This window comes from Mobula birostris, chromosome 4, assembly GCF_030028105.1.
Source record: "Mobula birostris isolate sMobBir1 chromosome 4, sMobBir1.hap1, whole genome shotgun sequence".
NCBI lineage: Eukaryota > Metazoa > Chordata > Chondrichthyes > Myliobatiformes > Myliobatidae > Mobula > Mobula birostris.
The window spans coordinates 74,116,501-74,137,393 of NC_092373.1; the positions used below are offsets into that span (position 1 = coordinate 74,116,501).

Here is a 20,893-nt window from a genome sequence, read left to right on the forward strand (position 1 = left end):
ACTCAGTGCTATTTTCCCTGCTTTTATGAAAAGGAGGGTAGTCCAAGTGACCATAGAAATGAAATGTTCACTCAATATTCATGACAAAACCATTTTTGGTTATTGATCACATTATCTGCAGTGTCAGCCTCATAGGGTTGATCAACATGCAAAACTCACAAAATGCTGGAGAACTCAGCAGGCCAGGCAGCATCAATGGAAAAGAGCACAGTTGAAGTTTTGGGCCGAAATGTTCCTCCAGCATTTTGTGTGTTGCTCGGATTTCCAGCATCTGCAAGTTTTCTGTCATTTGTGAACATACAAAACTGACAGTAGGTGGTTGAAAAATTTTATTAAAATTGACAATGATTAGTTCCAGTTTTGTGGCTCATTCTCAATCTTAATTTACAGCCATGCAATCCAGAAAAATTAATTTCACCCTAATTGACATGAAAATCCAGCTGGAAATGACACATTTAGAAACAATATCCTCAGCATACTTCAGTCAAAGTAAATCAGATTTGCTTCAGATGATGTATTTCAGAAATATAAAGTACCAGGCCTCTTATAATCATCAAATACGTCAATTTGTAGAGATGATGTATCTCCATACTTGGAATTCAGGCTTTGATTTCTTTCAATTGAGTTGGGCAATGGTAATGCCATGAAATCCATTGCTGTTCCACTGCAGCGTCATACAGAGTTGGATGAAATTCAATATAACTGATTCTCATTCTGCAGTAGTCGAGGTTCACTCATTTTCTTCCAGCTTTCAATTGGTGGCAAACGGTACAAGAATGACTGTCCAGTTAATGGGCTTTCTTTAGTATGAATCCAAAGTATCAATATATGTGGGTTCAATAATTCCATTTTAAAGAAAGACCTCTTTCTCCCCAGGCTTTCTTTTCTCCCTGTCTGAAAAATCCATGAGAGTTATATCATTAACATGTTTTTGAAAACTTGCCAAAAATGTCTGACTATCAGATGATCAAAACTCAAGTAAATAATTCATTCCACCCATCGGACACCCACAGTTCTGGCCATACTCTCTTCTCACTGCTGCCATCAGGAAGGAGGTACAGGGGCCTCAGGACCCACACCACCAGGAACAGTTATTACCCCTCAACCATCGGCTCCTGAACCAGAGTGGATAACTTTACTCACCAAAATTGAACTGATTCCTCTAACGATGGATTCACTTTCAAGGACTCTACAACTCATGTTCACAATATTATTTATTTATTGATTAATTTAATATTAGTATTATTTTGTTTCTTTTTCTTCTTATTATTTGTACAGTTTGTTGTCTTTTGTTTGTCCATCCCCGTGTGCAGTTTTTCATTGATTCTATGGTGTTTCGTTGGATTTATAGTGAATGCCCTCAAGCAAATGAATCTCACGGGAGTGTATGGTGATGTATATAAACTTTGGTTCTTTAAGCTTGTTGTAGTCAGCGGTAGTAATGGGGACAAGCTCCCACTATCTATTAAATGCTCCCAATGGTGTGCACCTCAAATAGCTTCTGATAATCAAGTCCTGCTCCTGGCTTCCTGTGTGGCTTAGCTACTAAGCCCGGCTGAACCATTTCTACTGACAGGAGAAGGAGCAAAAGTGGGTTACTGGCACCTTAAAAGTAGTCACTCCAGGCAGATAGGTCTCGTCAGCTGTGGTTGACAGCCCATCTAGGGGAAAGAAAACTCTGATCTCAGACTTATGCTGCCTTGTGTCTACAACCGCCCATGGGGAAGGCTTCAAGAGTAAACCCCATGGGAAAAATCTGGAGCTGGAGTCCCTAAGGCAGTCCTACATTGAGTTCAATGCTGACGGGTAACTCTTGTGACACTGCTGATACCAAACTGTACTGGTCTCTGCCGTTCCTTTGGGTACATCAGATGTGTGAAGAGAGCGAGCTTGCTACATGGGCAACAGCTTGCTCTCCATATCATACTGCCCAGATTAACATATCTAGACAGCTAGGACACAATATCCATGGTCAACTCTGACTGACAGAAGCCCTCACACATGCAATTTGATAAAACGTTTTATTTTGAATTTTAATCTGTTCAATTCTGCTGTTTATCTATTAGCTTTCTCCTTGAATACATCTCCGCTGTTTAGTTCAACCTCTCCTTCAAATTGATTCAAGTAAAGTTCCCCATTGCCTAAAAGGTGACATTTACAAAGTATAAAGTTAACTACTTTCTGGATTTATTGTAAGTTTAAGGGATGTTTAGTATTGTTTTAGATGTTTCCATATGAATCAGCCGAGGCACCTTACCTAGGACAGAGTGCAGAGGAGTGTTGCAAGAACTAGAACTTTTTATCTGTGAAGGCAATTCAATAGATTGGAGTTCTTTTCTTTGGGAGTGAGAAGGCTGAGAGGAGAGGCTTTATTGAGGTGTACAGAACTATTGGGGGGATGTTAGGGTGGGTGGAACTTGATGGAAGAATAAGAAAGAACTAATTTCTCTGTTCTGCAGTCTTAAAAGCTATAGGTTGTTGAATTGCAGTCATTACCACAAATACTAGTAGTAAGGTGAGGAAAATATTTTTCATACAGGATTATTTATATATTCACTGGCAAAGGGAATGATGAAGGCAATACATAGAGCTACAGTATATAGCAGAATACAGTGCTGGAATTTCACCAGGTAGCTCCTTCTCTGTTGTCTGTTGAGCTGATTGGTCACGGTCTGTGTAAATTTTCTATAATTTATTTTTATAATTCTTCTCACAATTCACCAGTATATCAGCTAATAACTTTATATTTTGTTGCTATGCAATACAATTTATCCACAAGGTAGGAATAGATGTTTGGGTCTTTTAAGTTTACTGGCAAATTAATGGGTGTAGGAAAAGTAAAAGGGAATTTTTTCCTCAATGTAACAGAATACAAATAGAATATGAAATTGATGATATTGTTTTTGAGAAATAATGCTCTCCATGTTTCAGTGAATTCTCTGACGATGTACCATAAAAAAAAATAGAGAGGCAATGCAATGAATGTGATGTATCTGGAATTTACAAAGATTTTCAAGAGGTTTGATTCATAATTGATGGAAAGTATTCTTACAGATGGTATATATAATTATCTGGATAGACAGGGTCTGATTAGGAACAGTCAACATGGATTTGTGCATGGAAGGTCATGTTTGACAAAGCTTATTGAATTTTTTGAAGAGGTTATGAGGAAAGTTGACGAGGGTAAAGCGGTGCATGTTGTCTATATGGACTTCAGTAAGGCCTTTGACAAGGTCCCACAGGGAAGGTGAGTTAGGAAGTTTCAATTGTTAAGTATTAATATTGAAGTAGTAAAATGGAATCAACAGTGGCTGGATGGGAGACGCCAGAGTAGTGGTGGATACCTGTTTGTCAGATTGGAGGACGGCGACTAGTGGTGTGCGTCAGGGATCTGTACTGGGTCCAATGTTGTTTGTCATACACATCAAAGATCTGGATGATGGGGTGGTAAATTGGATGAGTAAGTATGCAGATGATACTAAGGTAGGTGGAGTTGTGGATAATGAAGTAGGTTTTCAAACCTTGCAGAGAGATTTAAGCCAGTTAGAAGAGTGGGCTGAAAGATGGCAGATGGAGTTTAATGCTGATAAATGTGAGGTGCTACATTTTGGTAGGACTAACCAAAATAGGACATACATAGTAAATGGTAGGGTATTGAAGAATGCTGTAGAACAGAGGGATCTAGGAATAATGGTGCATAGTTCCCTAAAGATGGAATCTCATGTGGATAGGGTGGTGAAGAAAGCTTTTGGTTTGCTGGCCTTTGTTAAGCAGAGCATTGAGTATAGGAGTTGGGATGTAATGTTGAAATTGTAGAAGGCATTGGTGAGGCCAAATTCGGAATATTGTGTACAGTTTTGGCACCGAATTACTGTATAGGAAAGATGTCAACAAAATAGAGAGAGCACAGAGAAGATTTACTACAATGTTACCTGGGTTTCATCACCTAAGTTACAGAGAAAGGTGGAACAAGTTGGGTCTTTATTCTTTGGAACGTAGAAGGTTGAGGATGGACTTGATAGAGGTATTTAAAATTATGAGGGATATAGATAGAGTTGACGTGGATAGGCTTTTTCCATTGAGAGTAGGGGAGATTCAAACAAGAGGACATGAGTTGAGGGTTAAAAGGCAAAAGTTTAGGGGTAACATGAAGAGGAACTTCTTTACTCAGAGAGTGGTGGCTGTGTGGAACGAGCTTCCAGCAGAAGTGGTTGAGGCAGGTTCAATGTTGGCATTTAAAGTTAAATTGGATAGCTATATGGACAGGAAAGGAATGGAGGGTTATGGGCTGAGTGCAGGTCGGTGGGACTAGGTGAGAGTAAGAGTTCGCATGGACTAGAAGGGCCAATATGGCATGTTTCCGTGCTGTAATTGTTATATGGTTATATGGTTATAATTAGGATCCAGATATTTAGAATCAGGGGACAAGTAGAGGGAACATGGAGTAAGCTATTTTCAAAACAGAAAGCTAAAAATGGGAGTTGGGAGTGGCTCTTCAGACTGGAACTAGATTTGTAATAGTGTTCCACAAGGATAGTCACCGTTCACCTTGTATACAAAACAATTTCAATAGGGAAATTAGAAGAACAGTTTTCAAACTGTGATCATAGTACAATAACAAGCAGTATCATTATTAGCAAGACTACAAAAACATAATCAATAATTCGCTGAATTGTACTTCTTACAATTGTAAAAAGCAATTTTACTTACTATTTTGTTTGCGCACTGATTTTACTTTTTGATAGTTAAGTATGATTAAAAGAAAAACTAACAGCAATGTTCCTGCAAATATGTATCGGCAGAGCTCACCTAAAGTAGAACAGAGGGAGAGAATAATATTTGTAATGTATTAAAAGAATGACATGATAAGACAACAATCTGATTTAATAAACATTAATTATTGCTTATGTAGTACATCTGAAACATATGTAGTTTCATGTTACTTGGATAATTTACTTCTGTGGTGAATATACTATACATTGGCAGACAGAATAGTTAAAAGTCCGTTTTATAGAATGTAAGAAATACCATAAGACCATAAGACCATAAGACCATAAGACAAAGGAGCAGAAGTAGGCCATTCGGCCCATCGAGTCTGCTCCGCCATTTTATCATGAGCTGATCCATTTTATCCTATTTAGTCCCACTGCCCCGCCTTCTCATCATAACCTTTGCAGCCCTGGCTACTCAGATACCTATCAATCTCTGCCTTAAAAACACCCAATGACTTGGCCTCCACTGCTGCCCGTGGCAACAAATTCCATAGATTCACCACCCTCTGACTAAAAAAATTTTTTCGCATTTTTGTTCTGAAAGGGTGCCCTTCAATCCTGAAGTCATGCCCTCTCATACTAGACTCCTCCATCATGCAAAACAACTTTCCCACATCCACTCTGTCCATGCCTTTTAACATTCGAAATGTTTCTATGAGGTCTCCCCTCATTCTTTTAAACTCCAAGGAATACAGTCCAAGAGCGGACAAACGTTCCTCATATGTTAACCCTCTCATTCCCGGAATCGTTCTAGTGAATCTTCTCTGTACCCTCTCCAACGTCAGCACATCCTTTCTTAAATAAGGAGACCAAAACTGCCCACAGTACTCCAAGTGAGGTCTCACCAGCACCTTATAGAGCCTCAACATCACATCCCTGCTCCTATACTCTATTCCTCTAGAAATGAATGCCAACATTGCATTCGTCTTCTTCACTACCGACTCAACCTGGAGGTTAACTTTAAGGGAATCCCAAGCCCCGTTGCATCTCAGAACTTTGAATTCTTTCCCCATTTAAATAATAGTCTGCCCATTTATTTTTTCTGCCAAACCTAGCAATACAAGAGCTCTCCTGTATCACTATTAATGTTCAACTGAGAGAGAAGGGCAATACTGAGTTTCTGAGCTTGTGCATCAGTTTAAACTGACCTGTCTCTTAATGTTTTCAATGTTTGGATATCAGAATGACATCAATGATAATAGCCTTAGAATGAAATATTAATTGTTGAGGAAAGTTTTTTGGGAACCTTTTATGTCTGGTAAGCTTTGAATGAAAAGCCAATATTTTTGAACTCAAAAATATAAAGGAAAAGATTCCTTACAAACACATCTGAATTGTGAAATTTGAACATTCATGGTGAAAGACTTTATAACATACACAGTAAGATCACACTGTATCATTCTTCACAGGAGTGTTCGTCAATGTAGTCGTTGGATTATAAATCTGCATTTGTATTAACATCTAAAACACATTATAGAACCCGTAGCAATGGCTTACATTTGTTCCTATAATCTAGAAGCCTTTGAAGACTGGAACCATTATTTAGGGAAAACCAAAAGCTTCCATATCAAAAGACAAACTGAAAGTTATGAACAAAGTTGCATGAAGATTGACTCCAAAATACAAAGCATATGCCAAGCAAACAAAAGTTCCAGGAAGTCTAATAATTCAATGAGGAAAGACTTGCATTTTTTATACCAGCAGTTATATCCCTACTATTCCAAGCCAACTAAATATGTACAATAGTATCGGAAAGACATTAACTTCTGCAATGGAGGGTACCACAGTAAATACTGTATATTTAAGACAAGGTTGGATAGATTTTTGCATAGTAGGAGCATTAAGGATTATGGGGAAAAAGTGGAGATGAGCCCATGGCCAGATCAGGCATGATCTTATTGAATGGTTGAGCATGCCCTACTGGTCACATGGCCTACTCCCGATCCTATTTCTTCTGTTCCTATGTCATCTGGTTGTCTTATCTCATGAGGCTGGTCGCTGCACTCTTTTTGAGAAAAATCAAATTACACAGAACTACACCAGGTGCTAGTGGGCCATGAAAACCTCCAGACATCAAAAGGAGGCAGTGAATAGAAAACATGCACATATGGAGGTAGGATTCATTGATTAAAAAAAATGGCAATATATACAAAATACCAAACCAAATTCCTTTTTAGTGAGAATCAGTGAAATACATTCGAATTCCCTTTATTACTCCACCTCTCTAATTAGATCTAGTCTTATTCCATACTAAATGGTTTACAGATGAACATTTGCATTATTAATTACCCCTAGTTGATGAGAAAACTAAATTGAATTCCTATTTTTAAGTGTTATGATTAACCTCAGTTTCAGTTTCAAGTCAGTATGTCTTTACCAAGACTCCCAAGTTTAACAGTTGGAAGCTTCATAGAAATGATTGGAGATGGATCAAATGTCAGTGCCGCTATGACTTGTATGTGTGAACATATTGATTGACAGTATCCTGTCTTATCAGTAAAAAATTGTCAATATATCAAAATAAAACTGGGAAATAGAGAAATGCCCAACAGGTCAAGAGCATCTGTGGAAAGAGAAATAGAGCTGAAGTTTTGGGTTCATGACCTCTCTTCAAAACTGAGCCAGTCCTCATTGGGGGATGAGAGGTGGAGAGTCAGTACTTTTAAATTCCTCAGCTTAATCATTACAGAGGATTTGTCCTGGGTCCAGCATGTAACTGCCACTACAAAGAACGCACAGCAGCACCTCTATTTTCTGAGACGTTTGTGTAGATTCAGCTTGTCATCTCCAACTGACCAATTTCTATACGAGTGCTATGGAGAGTATACTGAATGGTTGCATCTCGGTCTGGTATTGAACATCAATGCCCTTGAATAGAACAAACTGTAAAAGGTAGTGGATATGGCCCAGTATATCATGTGTTATGCCCTCACAACCTTTGAGCACATTTACAAGGAGTGCTATCACAGGAAAGCAGCATCCATTGTCGAAGACCATCCCACCCCCCAAGATTCAGGCCCTGCTCGCTTCTTGCTGTTGCCATCAGAGGGGACGTACAGGAGTATCAAGTATGACACTTCCAAGTTCAGGAGCAGTTATTAGCTGGTATAACCTGAGGTACAGGCATACCCAAACACACTCATTTCTCAATATCTAGAGTCTTTCTGACTATTCTAGTGGTGTTTATTTTGTGGCTTTCTGCAGATTCTTTTTCCAGACATCTCCAATATTGCTCCCCAGGTCCAGTTGTTTAATGCGACTGTGTAGTGGCTTTGGGATGATGCCAGTTGTAGATATTACAATTGGGAAATGTAAACCTTGATTATGTCCCATAGTCTTTCAATTTCCTCTTTTAATTCAACATACTTCGGGTGTTTTTCATTCATTGATTCCTATATGTTATGTGTGTCTGGACTGACTATATCTATGAAGTTGTTCTTGCTGGTTTATCCTGTAAAATTATCTCTGGATAGTTATTATGGATTGTGCTATCTGTAATAATGGGTTAGTCATAATATAATTTGTAGGAGTCTGACTCTAAAACTGGATCAGACATGTATTTGTAGTAAGGTATGGTGTCGTTCGTGAGTTTGTATTTTAAAGTAGGAGATTGGTGAATGATGTTTGCCACTTCATTGTTTAACTAATCAGATTCAGTTAAACCACTGCAGGATCCTGTATTGTGTTGAATTGTTTATGGTTTCTCATTGCATTTCCTGCATTTATCATCTTGATTATGTTGGTTTATATGATGTAATTTTGATTTTTTTTGTTTGCCACCTGCTCCTCTATTGTCACAAAGAACCCCACTTTCGATACATATGACAAATAAAGCTCATCTCCTTATGAGAATTGCAAAGATTCACTATCATAAGAACATAAGATATAGGAGCAGAAGTAGGCCATTCAGCCCATCAAACTGCTTCACCATTCTGTTATGGGCTGATCCAAATCTTCCAGACATCCCCACTCTTCTACCTTCTCCCCATATGCCCATGCCCTGGCTAAACAAGAATCTATCTATCTCTGCCTTAAATGCTCCCAATGACTTGGCCTCCACAGCCACTCATTGCAACAAATCCCACAGATTTACCACCCTCTGACTAATGTACTTTCTCTGCATCTCTGTTCCAAATTGACATCCTTCAATCCTGAAGTCATGCCCTCTTTTCCTAGAATCCCCTACCATGGGAAATAACTTTGCCATATCTAATCTGTTTAGGCCTTTTAACATTCAGAATGTTTCTATGAGATCCCCCCTCATTCTCCGGAACTCCAGGGAATACAGCACAAGAGCTACCAGACAGTCCTCATACGGTAACACTTTCATTCCTGGAATCAATCTTGTGAATCTTCTCTGAACCCTCTCCAATGTCAGTACATCCTTTCTAAAATAAAGAGCCCAAAACTGCACAAAATACTCCAAGTGTGGTCTTCCAAGTGCATTATAGAACCTCAACATCACATCCCTGCTCTTATATTCTATAGTTCTGGAAATGAATGCCAACATTGTATTCGCCTTCTTCACCATCGACTCAACCTGGAGGTTAACGTTTAGGGTATCCTGCACAAGGACTCCCAAGTCCCTTTGCAACTCTGTATTTTGAATTCTCTCCCCATCTAAGTAATAGTCTGCCCGTTTATTTCTTCTACCAAAGTGCACTTTCCAACATTGTATTTCATTTGCCACTTCTTTGCCCATTCCCCTAAACTCTCTGCAGGCTCTCTGGTTCCTCAACACTACCCGCTTCTCCACCTATCTTTGTATCATCAGCAAATTTAGCCACAAATCCATTAATCTCATAGTCCAAATCATTAACATGCATTGTAAAAGGCAGCAGTCCCGACAACGACCCCTGTAGAACTCCATTGATAACCATCAACCAGCCAGAATAGGATCCCTTTATTCCCACTCTCTGTTTTCTGCCAATCAGCTAATGCTCCACCCATGCTAGTAACTCCCTTGTAATTCCATGGTCCTATATCTACCCCCAACTCTCTTTTACCTTTTATATACTTAAAAAAACTTTCAGTATCTTCTTTGATATTAGTCGCCAGCTTCATCTTTTTCACCTTCTTAGTTCCCTTCTGCAAGTTTTTAAAAGCTTCCCAATCCTCTATCTTCCCACTAGCTTTGGCTTCCTTGTATACCTTTCATTTGCTTTTACTATGGTTCAGACTTCACTTGTCAGCCACGGTAGTATCCTTCTACCATTTGAAAAATTCTCCTTATTTGGAATACATCTGTCTTGCACTTACCTCATTTTTCACAGAAACTCCAGCCATTGATGCTCTGCTGTCCTTCCTGCTAGTGTCCCTTTCTGGTCAACCTTGGCCAGTTCCCCCAAAATGCCATTGTAATTTCCTTTATTCCACTAAAATACTGACACATTGGAATGTAGTTTCTCCTTCTCAAATTTCAAAGTGAACTAGATCATATTGTGATCACTGGTCCTTAAGGGTTCCTTAACCTTAAGCTCTCTTAGCACCTCTGGATCGTGGCACTACCCTTTAAGTGAAGAAATTTCTTCTCGCCTCATCCACAGGAAATTCACCAGGATGCTGCCTTGATTAATGATGAAGCCTCGTGTGGAAAGTTTGAGTGAGTTAGAGCTTTTCTGTTTGAAGCGGAGGAGGACGAGGGGTGACTTCAAAGAGGCATATAAGATGAAAAGAAGTGTAGACAGAGTGGATAGGCAGCACCTTTTCCCCAGGACAGAATTGGCTAGTATGAGAGGGCATAATTGTAAGATGATTTGAGGAAGGTATAGGGAGGATGTCAGACGTAGATTTTTTTTACACAGAGAGTGGTATTTGTGTCGAATGCAGTGCCAGGAATGGTGATGGAGGCAGATAATTTGGGGGCACTGAAGAGACTCTTAGATATTTACACAAATGAAAGAAAATGAAGAAGTATGTGGGAGGTAAGAATTAGATTGATTTTGGGGTAGGCTAAATAAATTGACACTACATGTCCAGTACTGTGCTGTACTGTTCTATATTCTGTATTATATCAAGAGAGAGGATAGTTGTGAATACTTTGGAAGAATTTAATGCAGTGCTATGAACAAACTTTATTCTTCATACTTACTTGCAAAATTATGTTCATTGCACAACTCTGTAATAGTGAGTTCACTACTTGCATTACTAACTCTGTTCTTCACTATGCACCTGAATATGTATTGTTTCCACTCATTCTCATGGTTCACCACCAGTTCTGGCCCCTCAAAGGTTCTGTAGGTGTTTTCAGACAGGGATAGACTATCCCAGTACAATGTAACATTTGCTCCATTGGAGACAGAGCAGTTCAGAGTGATATTTGGAGACGGACACTTCCAAATTGGTGTTATCACTGGCTTCAAAACTGGTTCTGAAATGAGATAGTAGATAGAAGAATTATGTGATCTTGCTTTTCTTTTTAAGAGATGCAGCATAGTAAACCCTTTCTGTCCAGAGACCCCACACCACCCATAATATAGACTCCTGATGTTTGAAATTGAATGATTTGCTTGAAAGTAAGATATGTTGATTAGGAAATGTACAGAAATCTCTGATCACCAGGTTCTCTTTTTGTAGTAACATGAAAACCATCTACACTCACCATCATCTCTCTAAAACACTGACAGCGACTTCCACTTCCCTGATGGAGAGTTAAATTTAGAAATCAGGAGGCTGTTCTCAGTGGTTCGCTACTGGTAAAGTCATAGTACAGAAGCAGGACCTTTAGACCACTATGTCCTTGCTGAACACTGTACTTACCTTTACTAGTTTTATTAATCCACATTTGGTCCACAGCCTTTCTGATGCAGCAATTGTCTAAATCATTCTTAAACACTCTGAATGCACCTACCTCCACTGCCTGCTCAGACAGTACATTCCAGATTCTAACCACACTAGGTATGAAAGAATTCCTGTTCAGATGCCCTCAAAAACCCATATTTCTCAACTTACAGTTACACTCGTCACCATGGGGAAAGAATTGTTTACCACCTCCCCTACCTATTCCTCTAATAATTCTGAATATCCATTTCGGGTCATCTCTTGGCTTCTTCTACTCCAAGGAAAATAACCACACCCTACTGAATCTCTTCCTTATAACCGAAAAACACAATGCAAAGAACTTCCACGTGAATCTTCCCTGCACTCTGCCTAGTGTAATAACATCTTTTCTATAGTGTGATAATCGGAACTGTGCACAATATTTCACGTGGGGCCTAACCAGTGTTTTATAAAGTTGTAACATGATGTCCCAGATGAATCAGAATTATGTTGATTATAATTGACAGATGCCATGAAGTTTGTTAGTTTGTGGCAGCGGTACAGTGCAAGACATTAAGACATTACTATAAATTACAATAAAATAAAATAAATAATTCATGTGAAAGAGGAATCGTGATGTGATGGTCATGAGTTCATGGAAAGTTCAAAAATCTGAAGGCAGTGGGGGGGAGGCGGGGGGGGGGAGTGCGGTGGTGTAGATACCGTTCCTGAATCAAGTGTAGGTTTTAATACTCCTGTAACTTCCCTCTGATGGTAGTACTGAGAAGAGACCATGTCCTGGATGGCGAGTTCCTTAATGATGGATGCTTCTTCTTGAGAAATTGCCTTTTGAAGATCCTGGATGGTGGTGAGGGTTACGCCCTTGATGCAGCTGGCTGAGATGACAAACTCTGCAGTCTCTGTTGATCCTGTACATTGGAGCTTCCATTCCAGGTGGTGATACAACCCAGTCAGAATGCTTTCCATGGTACATTTGTAGAAACTTGCTAGCGACTTTGGTGACACACCCATTCTCCTAAAAGTCCTAATGAAGTAAATCTACTGGCAAGCCTGCTTCATGATTGCATCAATATGTTGGGCTCAGGATAGATCCTCTGAGATGTCAATGCCCATGAACTTGAAACTGCTCATCCTTTCCACTGTTGGTCCCTTCATGTTCTCCTGACTTCCTTTTCTTGAAGCCCAGAATCAATTCCTTGGTCTTGCTGATTGTTAATGTAAGGTTGTATTATGACACCATTCAAACAGCTGATCATTCTCACACCTGTACCGCAATGTTCTGTCTAGTTTTTTTTTTGCAGCTGTGTGGACCAACTATTGCTCTGAGCAGGAAAACTTTACATGGCCTGGAAACTGTGTGGCATGTTAAATGGATTCACATGTATGAATGTCTTGCACAGAATGCATAGAAACATTAATTTTAATATCAGAGATAGACTTCTTTCATGCATCTTGTTTCACTCTTGCTTTGTGCTCTTTTAGAATTTCAGTTAAAATGCAAAATTCTGTATTTTTTCTGGTTGCATAACTTGGTATCTGCATCCACATGAATTATTTGGTTAAGACATTTTCGATGATCTAACTTGCATTCTCCTGTTCTTTTACCACTATTGAACTCAACCCCCGAACTTTCGCTTCTCCACAAATTGGTGGATACATCACCAATATATTAGATAAAATGTTTCAAATTTTTATTTTTTGTTTTTGAAACAAAGATGGTAATTCAACATCAGTGAACTCAGAGGTCAAATTGCTTACTTTCCTCAAGTTCCTAAGTTCTTACATTTTTTTTAATGAATGTTCTTTATGCTGAATGGCTGATTGATCTACCTGTGTTATTGCTGGATGCCACAGACAATGACATGTTAACCATCATGTCAGAATGGACAGGTTCTACATTATAATAGTGAGCAACTTCTCTCAGCGGCTATGACAAATGCTGGACCTTTGTCACTGGATCATGATGAGAAGGGGACTTTATTTTCTCTGAAGAAACTCAAGAATGAAGTCCAGGATGTGAAAAAAAAGAGTAGGAGTTGGGTTCACATTAGCTGGACTTGAGGATGGCCAGCAGTCTGGAACACTGATGGCTGGAACTGCCACATGCCCAGGGGGAGTGAGTTGGTGATGGAGAGATAAAGGTAAATTGAGGGGTTATATCTTGAGGGAGGACAGCACTGGAGACTGGGGTAGTGATTTAGAGTCAGAGATAGAAAATTCATAGAGAGAGTGCTCAGATGGAGATAAAGAATGTTATGGAGGGTGATAGAGGGGATTAGTGCAAGATGGGAAGGCACTGATCTGGGAATATCGTTGGGGTGAAGGGATTAAAAGGTAAGAGGCAATTAGGTAAAGAGAATGCTGAACGCACTCAGCAAATCAGGCAACATCTGTGGAAGGGATTAAACAGTCAACGGTTTGTGTTGAGACCGAGGGAGGGAAGGTGCAGTTAGTTGGGAATGTCAGTGGGAAGATGACAGACTCCATCTGGCTTCGACCCAGTGGCCAAGCACTAAGCATTTACTCCGTCAATCCCGTGTGACATCTGCTCTGCAGTGACCATCTACGTTAATATAATTCACACACAGACATTTTCTACTCCGCCATGTTGGAAGCTGCTGACATTCGGATGTCATGTCTCCGCATCCCCGAATTCACCCTGGACCTTCTCCGTAACCCCTTCGGCCAGCCCTTGTTCTTCTCACCACTGTTCTCCTCATACCTCGATTTACCGTCCCATTCTCCGTCCTTCAGCAGCCCATCGCCCTTTACTCTCTCCAGTCCCACCTGGTATCCTCACCACTGCTCTTACACTCTCCCCAAGGTCTCCAACTCCCCACACCCCTCCCGGCTATTCCCCAAGCTGGCTTTCCTTTCCTTTCCGCACAACTCCATCCGCTCCCTCGCCCACCCACCTCTCTGCCACCCGTCTCCACCCCTTCGTCCCACCGCTCTTTCTTCCCTAGCACCTCACTCTACTCCCCTTCCTTCCTCTACGACCTCGTCATTCCACTGTCCTCAACTCTGTATTTCTCGCGTTAGTCCCGGACTCTCCTTGGCTCCGGGTACTTTGAACCGAAGCTACAAACCCAGTCCCCGGCACATTTTTTAGCATTACCCCTACACCCTTTGCCAGGGCCGAGCCAACTTTTACCCGGCAGCTGGTGCCGCCCGTATGCCGCAGCCTGGCGCGCTGTTGCAGTCCGACCCGAACCTGGATTCCCCCCCACCCCCCGCACCAGGCTTCTCTCGGTCTCCTGATACTCTCCACGAATCCTGGTTTACCAGTAAACCACACCACTCCCACCCTGTCAGTTACTCACCGAACACGCGCAAATCGTAGATCTCTTTCGTTGCGCCCATTGAGGATTCGCGCCGGCAGTCGATTCGGGTCGCGTATCGTTTACTGTCGTTAACCAGCACTTTGGACAGCACCGGGAAACCATTCGCGCTCCAGTACAGTCTGTCCTTGTACAGCGGGTGCTGTGTCTCAGACATGTTCGTTCCCCGCGATGCAAGAACTGCATCAACCGGGGATAGTAACTGAAATGTTACTAGAAATTTATCTTCGCACTGATTCTCCACAGGGAAATGAACGTCTTGTCCAACGACGGCATCAATGATTGTATCGGATTGAGCTGAGATCTCTGAGGCACAGAGTGTGAGAAAACGGAGCGCTGGAATGGGACAGTGCATTTATATTAAAATTATGAATGTTAATATTTTTCAGCAACAGTTAGCTTAATAATTCCCAAAATATATTTCCGGGAAGCATGGTACACACCATCACACTGAAAAAATCCAATCAATTAATTCTGTATAAACACACTAAGTTGTCGTTTATCTGAATACCAGTTAGCTTAGATTAGTGTATTACCTGAGAGCACTGCAAACATCTTCACAACGAAGCACCAAATAACTTTATAGTGTGGGGCCATTTCCTTTTCATGCCTGTGTTGGCATCGTGAAAATAAAATAATCTGAGGAGATGATAAAACGGTTGAAAAATAAGCCTCCATTGGCGGGCATCTGAAATTCGTCATATTGGAGCACCGTGTTTCAAAACATTTCATTTACAAACTGCGAGGCACTGTTGAACACCAAGAGTTACAACACACATTATTGAGGTTAAAAACAGTTGGAGAAGAAGAGCTTTAATTAATCACAATCACCAGGAAATCCACTGTCACTTTCAAAAACACTACAGTTTATGGACTGACTTTCAGTGTGTGTTATGTTCATCTCTCCCGTGAAAATGCAGCCACTTCACCTCATTCAAAACATTTCCATGGGGAACTGGACACCAAGTTGTGACACCACTAACAGTGAACAGCAGCGGACGTTCATTTGAAGCCCATTCACCATTAGCTCTCTCCCAACGGCGAGTCTCCTTAGCTTCGCTGTCACTATCACTGTGACTTCTGGTCAAATGTGATTATTACTGGGGTGTTTGACAGCGTCCTTTTGAATTGGCCAAGCAACCTATTACAGAACTCCACTTTACAGCTGCGTTCATTCTTTAGTCTTGGATAGGGAATGAATCAGAGACTAGCCGAGCGCACGTCGGATTGGCTAAGTTTCGGAAAGATTGCGCGAATCATTAAGGTGGGGTATTTGGAGAGACCTGTGGTTGAGACCAGAGGAACCTTATAGCAGACACTGCCTTACAGAGGAAGGCAAGTGGGCTCGAGCTTGGACAGACTTGTTCGCTCTGGGGCAGGTCCCGACTCTTATCCTCCTCTCCCCTATTAACACACGCACAGACCGACTGCGGTCAGGAAAGAGTCACTTCCAACTTTGAGAGCACACGTTATTGTACAACCAAAAGAGCTACAAAACACCAACAACAGAAATTTCAAATTTATGGTATGTATTAAATATTTTTTAAAGTTTATTACTTAATTTGCACGTAACCCTCAGGCTCACCCAGCTCGAGTTCGTCTAGGGGGAAACAGCTTTTGGCCCCGCCAAACTGGGAAATCACGTTTGTGTGGATGCTGTGTAATGTACCGCCCAGTTACAAATCTACAACGCAAAATATCAGGCAGTGCACCATATGCAATTAATGATTGAACTTTATGAATCTAATTCTGAATATAGGGCTAGTAATGAAAAATTTTAAAGAAGGGCCCATTTCAAGGAAAAGTCAAAATTTCACGTTGGATCTCACTCAATCGTCATTCTTCTACCGTCGGTCTCCTCCGTGCGTCGCCGACCTTCGGACCCTCAGATCCCAGTCCACTCCATTCGGTGGCCTACCAGCTCCCTCCTCACGCGTTTTCCCTCTTCATCTCTCCTCGACAAAAGACCGCGAAAACAACATCTTTCCAGAATCACAAGACAGACGAGCAATATCTTATTGGCTAACTTGCATACCAAAGTCCTGTTATCTCCAGTCATAACCCAAACATTGCTGCTACAGAGAAACCGTTACCTCAGCAGTGAGCAGTATAAGGAAGCCATTGCCCTTAGTAGTGAAACGTTACAAAGAAGCCATTACATTAGCAGTGAAACCTAACAGCGCGTTACATGTGTACATGTAATACGTTACATTAGCAATCTACATTCGTTTTTTAAAATCCAATTTTATCTCCTCAGGACAAAAATATAAACGGCGGCCAGTAAGGATACTGGTAGCAAAATTACTGTGCATTGTGTCCGGTAAGCAAAGTAAATAGAACATTTTAATCACCATTTACTGCTCTCACACGCATTTTCTGAGAGACTTAGTTAACTTTACATCCATAAAATTCCACCGTCTCCTTTACGCATGACGGGATGAACTGAAGAGCCCAAGCGAGGGATCTGATGTAGGCTAAGCGTCAGATACCAATGTCCATTGCGGAAAATGACCCGCGTTCACTAAACTCTCCATCACTCGGCACGTATCACGGTGGTCGTGATTCTAAATCGGAAGATACATTTTCAAGGGGAGTGGGTGGGTTGGATAACAATCTTCTGTCTCCTTTAGTTTGCTCATTCTCGAATATAAAGACCACAATTTGTATGAAATATTTAGATATTCCAGCAACCCCCGTAGCGAGAGAGAAGAATAATTGCCATTTCTGTTATTTCAAATGTCAACATGTCTCGCATAAATTAAAATAAAGAATACCACTGTAATATCTCTCATGAGATTACTCCAAGCAAAGAGTGAATATTGTGGGTGAGGCGGACTAGAAAAGAAAGTTGTCGGTGTTTGTAAGCCTTTTGCCGCAGGAAACTTCCACCAACGGAGGTAAATTGTCCCAGCAAAGCATGCCAATAATAACAGGATTCAAATACAACACGCACGAAGGTTGTGAACGTTCAATTAGCTCCTTGAGCGATGGTGAATCTGGATACATCCTTATTCATCTTGATCTTACGGACAACTCGCCCTTATCGTCTCAACATCAAGAATGCAATTGCCAAAACATTATATTGCTCAGCTATAATGTTAGAATATATTAATAGAATATATATAATTCTGTACAGAAATCTTTATTTAAGGAGTAAAATTTTAAATTTACAGATCATTTTACTAAATTACATTTTAAAGAAAATAGTTCTCTAAAATGGGAACCTGGATTGAGACAGAGAAGGAAACGTGTACCACCAAGGAGCGCACTGTATATATTTTACATGTTAACCAGCCATAAAACTCAGGTCATTTTTTAACCTCCCCAATAAAAACTCGCTTTTCTTTAGCGTGGTCCCCGAGGAGTTTCACCTATTAGGTTCTAGATCGATAAATATCGCGATTCTGCTCGGCAACAATTGGTGAAACTGTGTCAGTGCCGCATGAAAGTAGAACCGCTAGTTCCCACAGACAGGAACTTGCAGCGAATTTAATTCTATCGGACGGGGACAGCGGTCACTTACCAACATGCACTATATAACTGGAGATTTGCGTAGGTCGCACGACTGTATTTGGTCTCCAAATTTGAACAAATCAGCTTTTTTATTATTCGACCTGTTGGTTTCAATGTCCTTCAACCGCAGTGAATGTACCTGGTAAATATTTAATGCAAATAATTATTGGATTTAAGTACAAACTCAGATTCACCGCGTTCAAAAGAGAGAAGTTAAGCTATAGAGTGAATGGATTTCATTTAAGATTGCAAGTCTTTTTTTAAAGTCTGGTCGAGACTTATTATTAGCAAACTTATTTTTCCATCCAGGCAATATCAGAAGTATAATATCACCTTTGCCAGGAAAGCGGAGATAGATTTGACCACCTTCAGAACGAAAACCCGACGTTTCTGCTTTGCTTTAATATTCTTCGTGCTATCTAACTATTTCAGAACCGCATTCAGCTTATTGTAAATTCTGGACCAAAGTAAATTCACCCACCTTCTCTCCTCAAAGTTTCAAATTGCAAATAAAATGTCCAACCCCTGCTAAACAAGACTACATTTCACCAGCGTGGGTAACAATAAAATAATCGGCGGATTCGGCGGTGTGACGTGTGTTGAATGTTGAGTGGTTACACTTACGCTGTCCTATGGTGATTCCGATATGCGGATACTGGAAAACAGTACGTGACACTGACCTGAAGGTTATACAGAAATTGCTCTTTACTAAACCAATGAGCGGCACTCGGACCCGCTCAGATAATCTTTTACTTCCAGCTTTGCAAATTGTTCCCTCTTTTGCTGGAAGTTCTCAGGCGTCAAGTTATGAAGAATATAATAATGAGATCATTTCCAGAGTGAGGTCAGGAGCGGGAAAGGTATACTTTGAATCTTTGTCTTCATACAAGATTCATTGATTTTATATCTAATAATGTTATTAGATTACATAAAAGACCAACCTTGAAAGGTCAGCAATCTATTTCATGCATTAGTTTTAGTCATGATGTAAGTAATTGATTTAAGAACTTCCCTAACTCAAGGGTATAGTCCTAGGATTGCGGTGTTCACCTCGGGGTCACATCTAGTAAAGCAATTGAACAGATTCCTACATACATTTAAGTGAAGTATAAATTTGATTCAGTCTGGAACAATGAGTCCTGGGACAGCAGAACTGTTTGGTGTTTTCTTGGTGTAGATTTGAGGGTGAACAAACTAATTGGTATTTCACATCCCTTATTCCAATCTATGTGATCCTCCCAAACATTTGTTTCAATCAGCATTTTTAAATCAACTTATTAGCTATGTTCAATTTAATCATGCAATTAATTATATTATCATATTGTTTTTAAATTACAGGTGAAATCTATCCAATTCATACAAAGCAATTTCACCCAATTTGCAGCTGGAGCTTTCTCCACCTGCATGACAAATGAATTTTTTTTTATTTCTTTAATTCCTCTGTTGCTTATTCAAGCTAGTTTTTTTTTGGGTGGGCTGTTTTGATGTTCACATTATACTAAAACCAATCTTTCCACACTGGACAACAGAATACTTAGAGCCCAGTATTTTTGTTAAGAGATATCATCTGTATTTTCAGCCACTTCCTGTTCAGAAGGAACTTGTCTTTCTACACATTTTCCATTCAACATTTGAAATGGTCTCACATTGACTGACATCAATTCTCATTGTGGAGACTACGTGTTGGAGAGCCTTTTGCTTTCCATTCTTTTAATAAAAATAAAATATATACTTGTGTACAAATGATAAATAATTTTTCAAATATAGGCCAATATGAGTGCCGTCTTATCCAATTTGTTTGGATATATGCAAACCTGGTATCAATGCATGCTTTTTAATGAAATGCATACTTCTGTTATTATTATACATCAGTTATTTCTGTTTAAAATAGAAATTGCAGGATGTCAGTAGCCTTGTAATATTAAGTCCTGGGTGAATTGTGGAGTTGGGTGAAATATTATTTCAATCAATATCATCTGGAAAGGGAGTCCCTAAAATTTCCCCTGACTTAACCTTAAATGCTGGATCTACTGCTCCTATAGAGAAATGGGCAAGGAGAGGCTCAGCTTGATCCCATAACCTCATCCCTATTTACAGAGGTGCCTTGGTTCATGTCTGGAGGCAGGTGACCTGTTCATGTTTTGTATTGAATAAGGAGAGCATAGAGGAGAGTAAAAGTACCATAAATTTAGACTCAAGTATGTATAGTGACTTCTGGGACTGCAATAACACTGATGACCAGAAGCTGCTCATGGTTCATTTTTCCATGTCACTCTCGTTATAATTATCACGTTTAAGCTGCTGCACCTAACTATGACTTTCAGGTTTTTACCTCGATGCTCCGGACAGTGACTCCAGTCTCACCTGTATAATTCCCTCTTGAATTGTGACCAATGAATTGGATGATGGAATTGATAGCTTTGTTGCCAAGTCTGCGGATCAAACAAAGGTAGGTGAGGGGATGGTAGCATTGAGGAAGCTGAGAGG

The 20,893-nt window shown here is 40.2% G+C and overlaps 1 protein-coding gene across 2 annotated transcripts; it reads right to left on the reverse strand.

Annotated features, from left to right (window-relative positions):
- Nucleotides 1–504: 504 nt before the first annotated feature.
- On the reverse strand, nucleotides 505–18,961 carry LOC140195948 (uncharacterized). 2 transcript variants are annotated; one of them, XM_072254636.1, is made up of 7 exons: nucleotides 18,888–18,961; nucleotides 18,417–18,545; nucleotides 15,430–15,532; nucleotides 14,876–15,229; nucleotides 10,864–11,142; nucleotides 4,711–4,809; nucleotides 505–894 (listed from the first exon to the last, which is right to left on the reverse strand). In XM_072254636.1, exons 2-7 carry the CDS (start codon nucleotides 18,420–18,422, stop codon nucleotides 851–853), a joined length of 885 nt encoding a protein of 294 aa, XP_072110737.1. In that variant the 5' UTR covers nucleotides 18,423–18,545; nucleotides 18,888–18,961; the 3' UTR covers nucleotides 505–850. The 2 variants fall into 2 exon arrangements, with proteins under 2 accessions (XP_072110737.1, XP_072110738.1); XM_072254637.1 differs by lacking the exon at nucleotides 4,711–4,809.
- Between the last annotated feature and the right edge of the window lie 1,932 nt (nucleotides 18,962–20,893).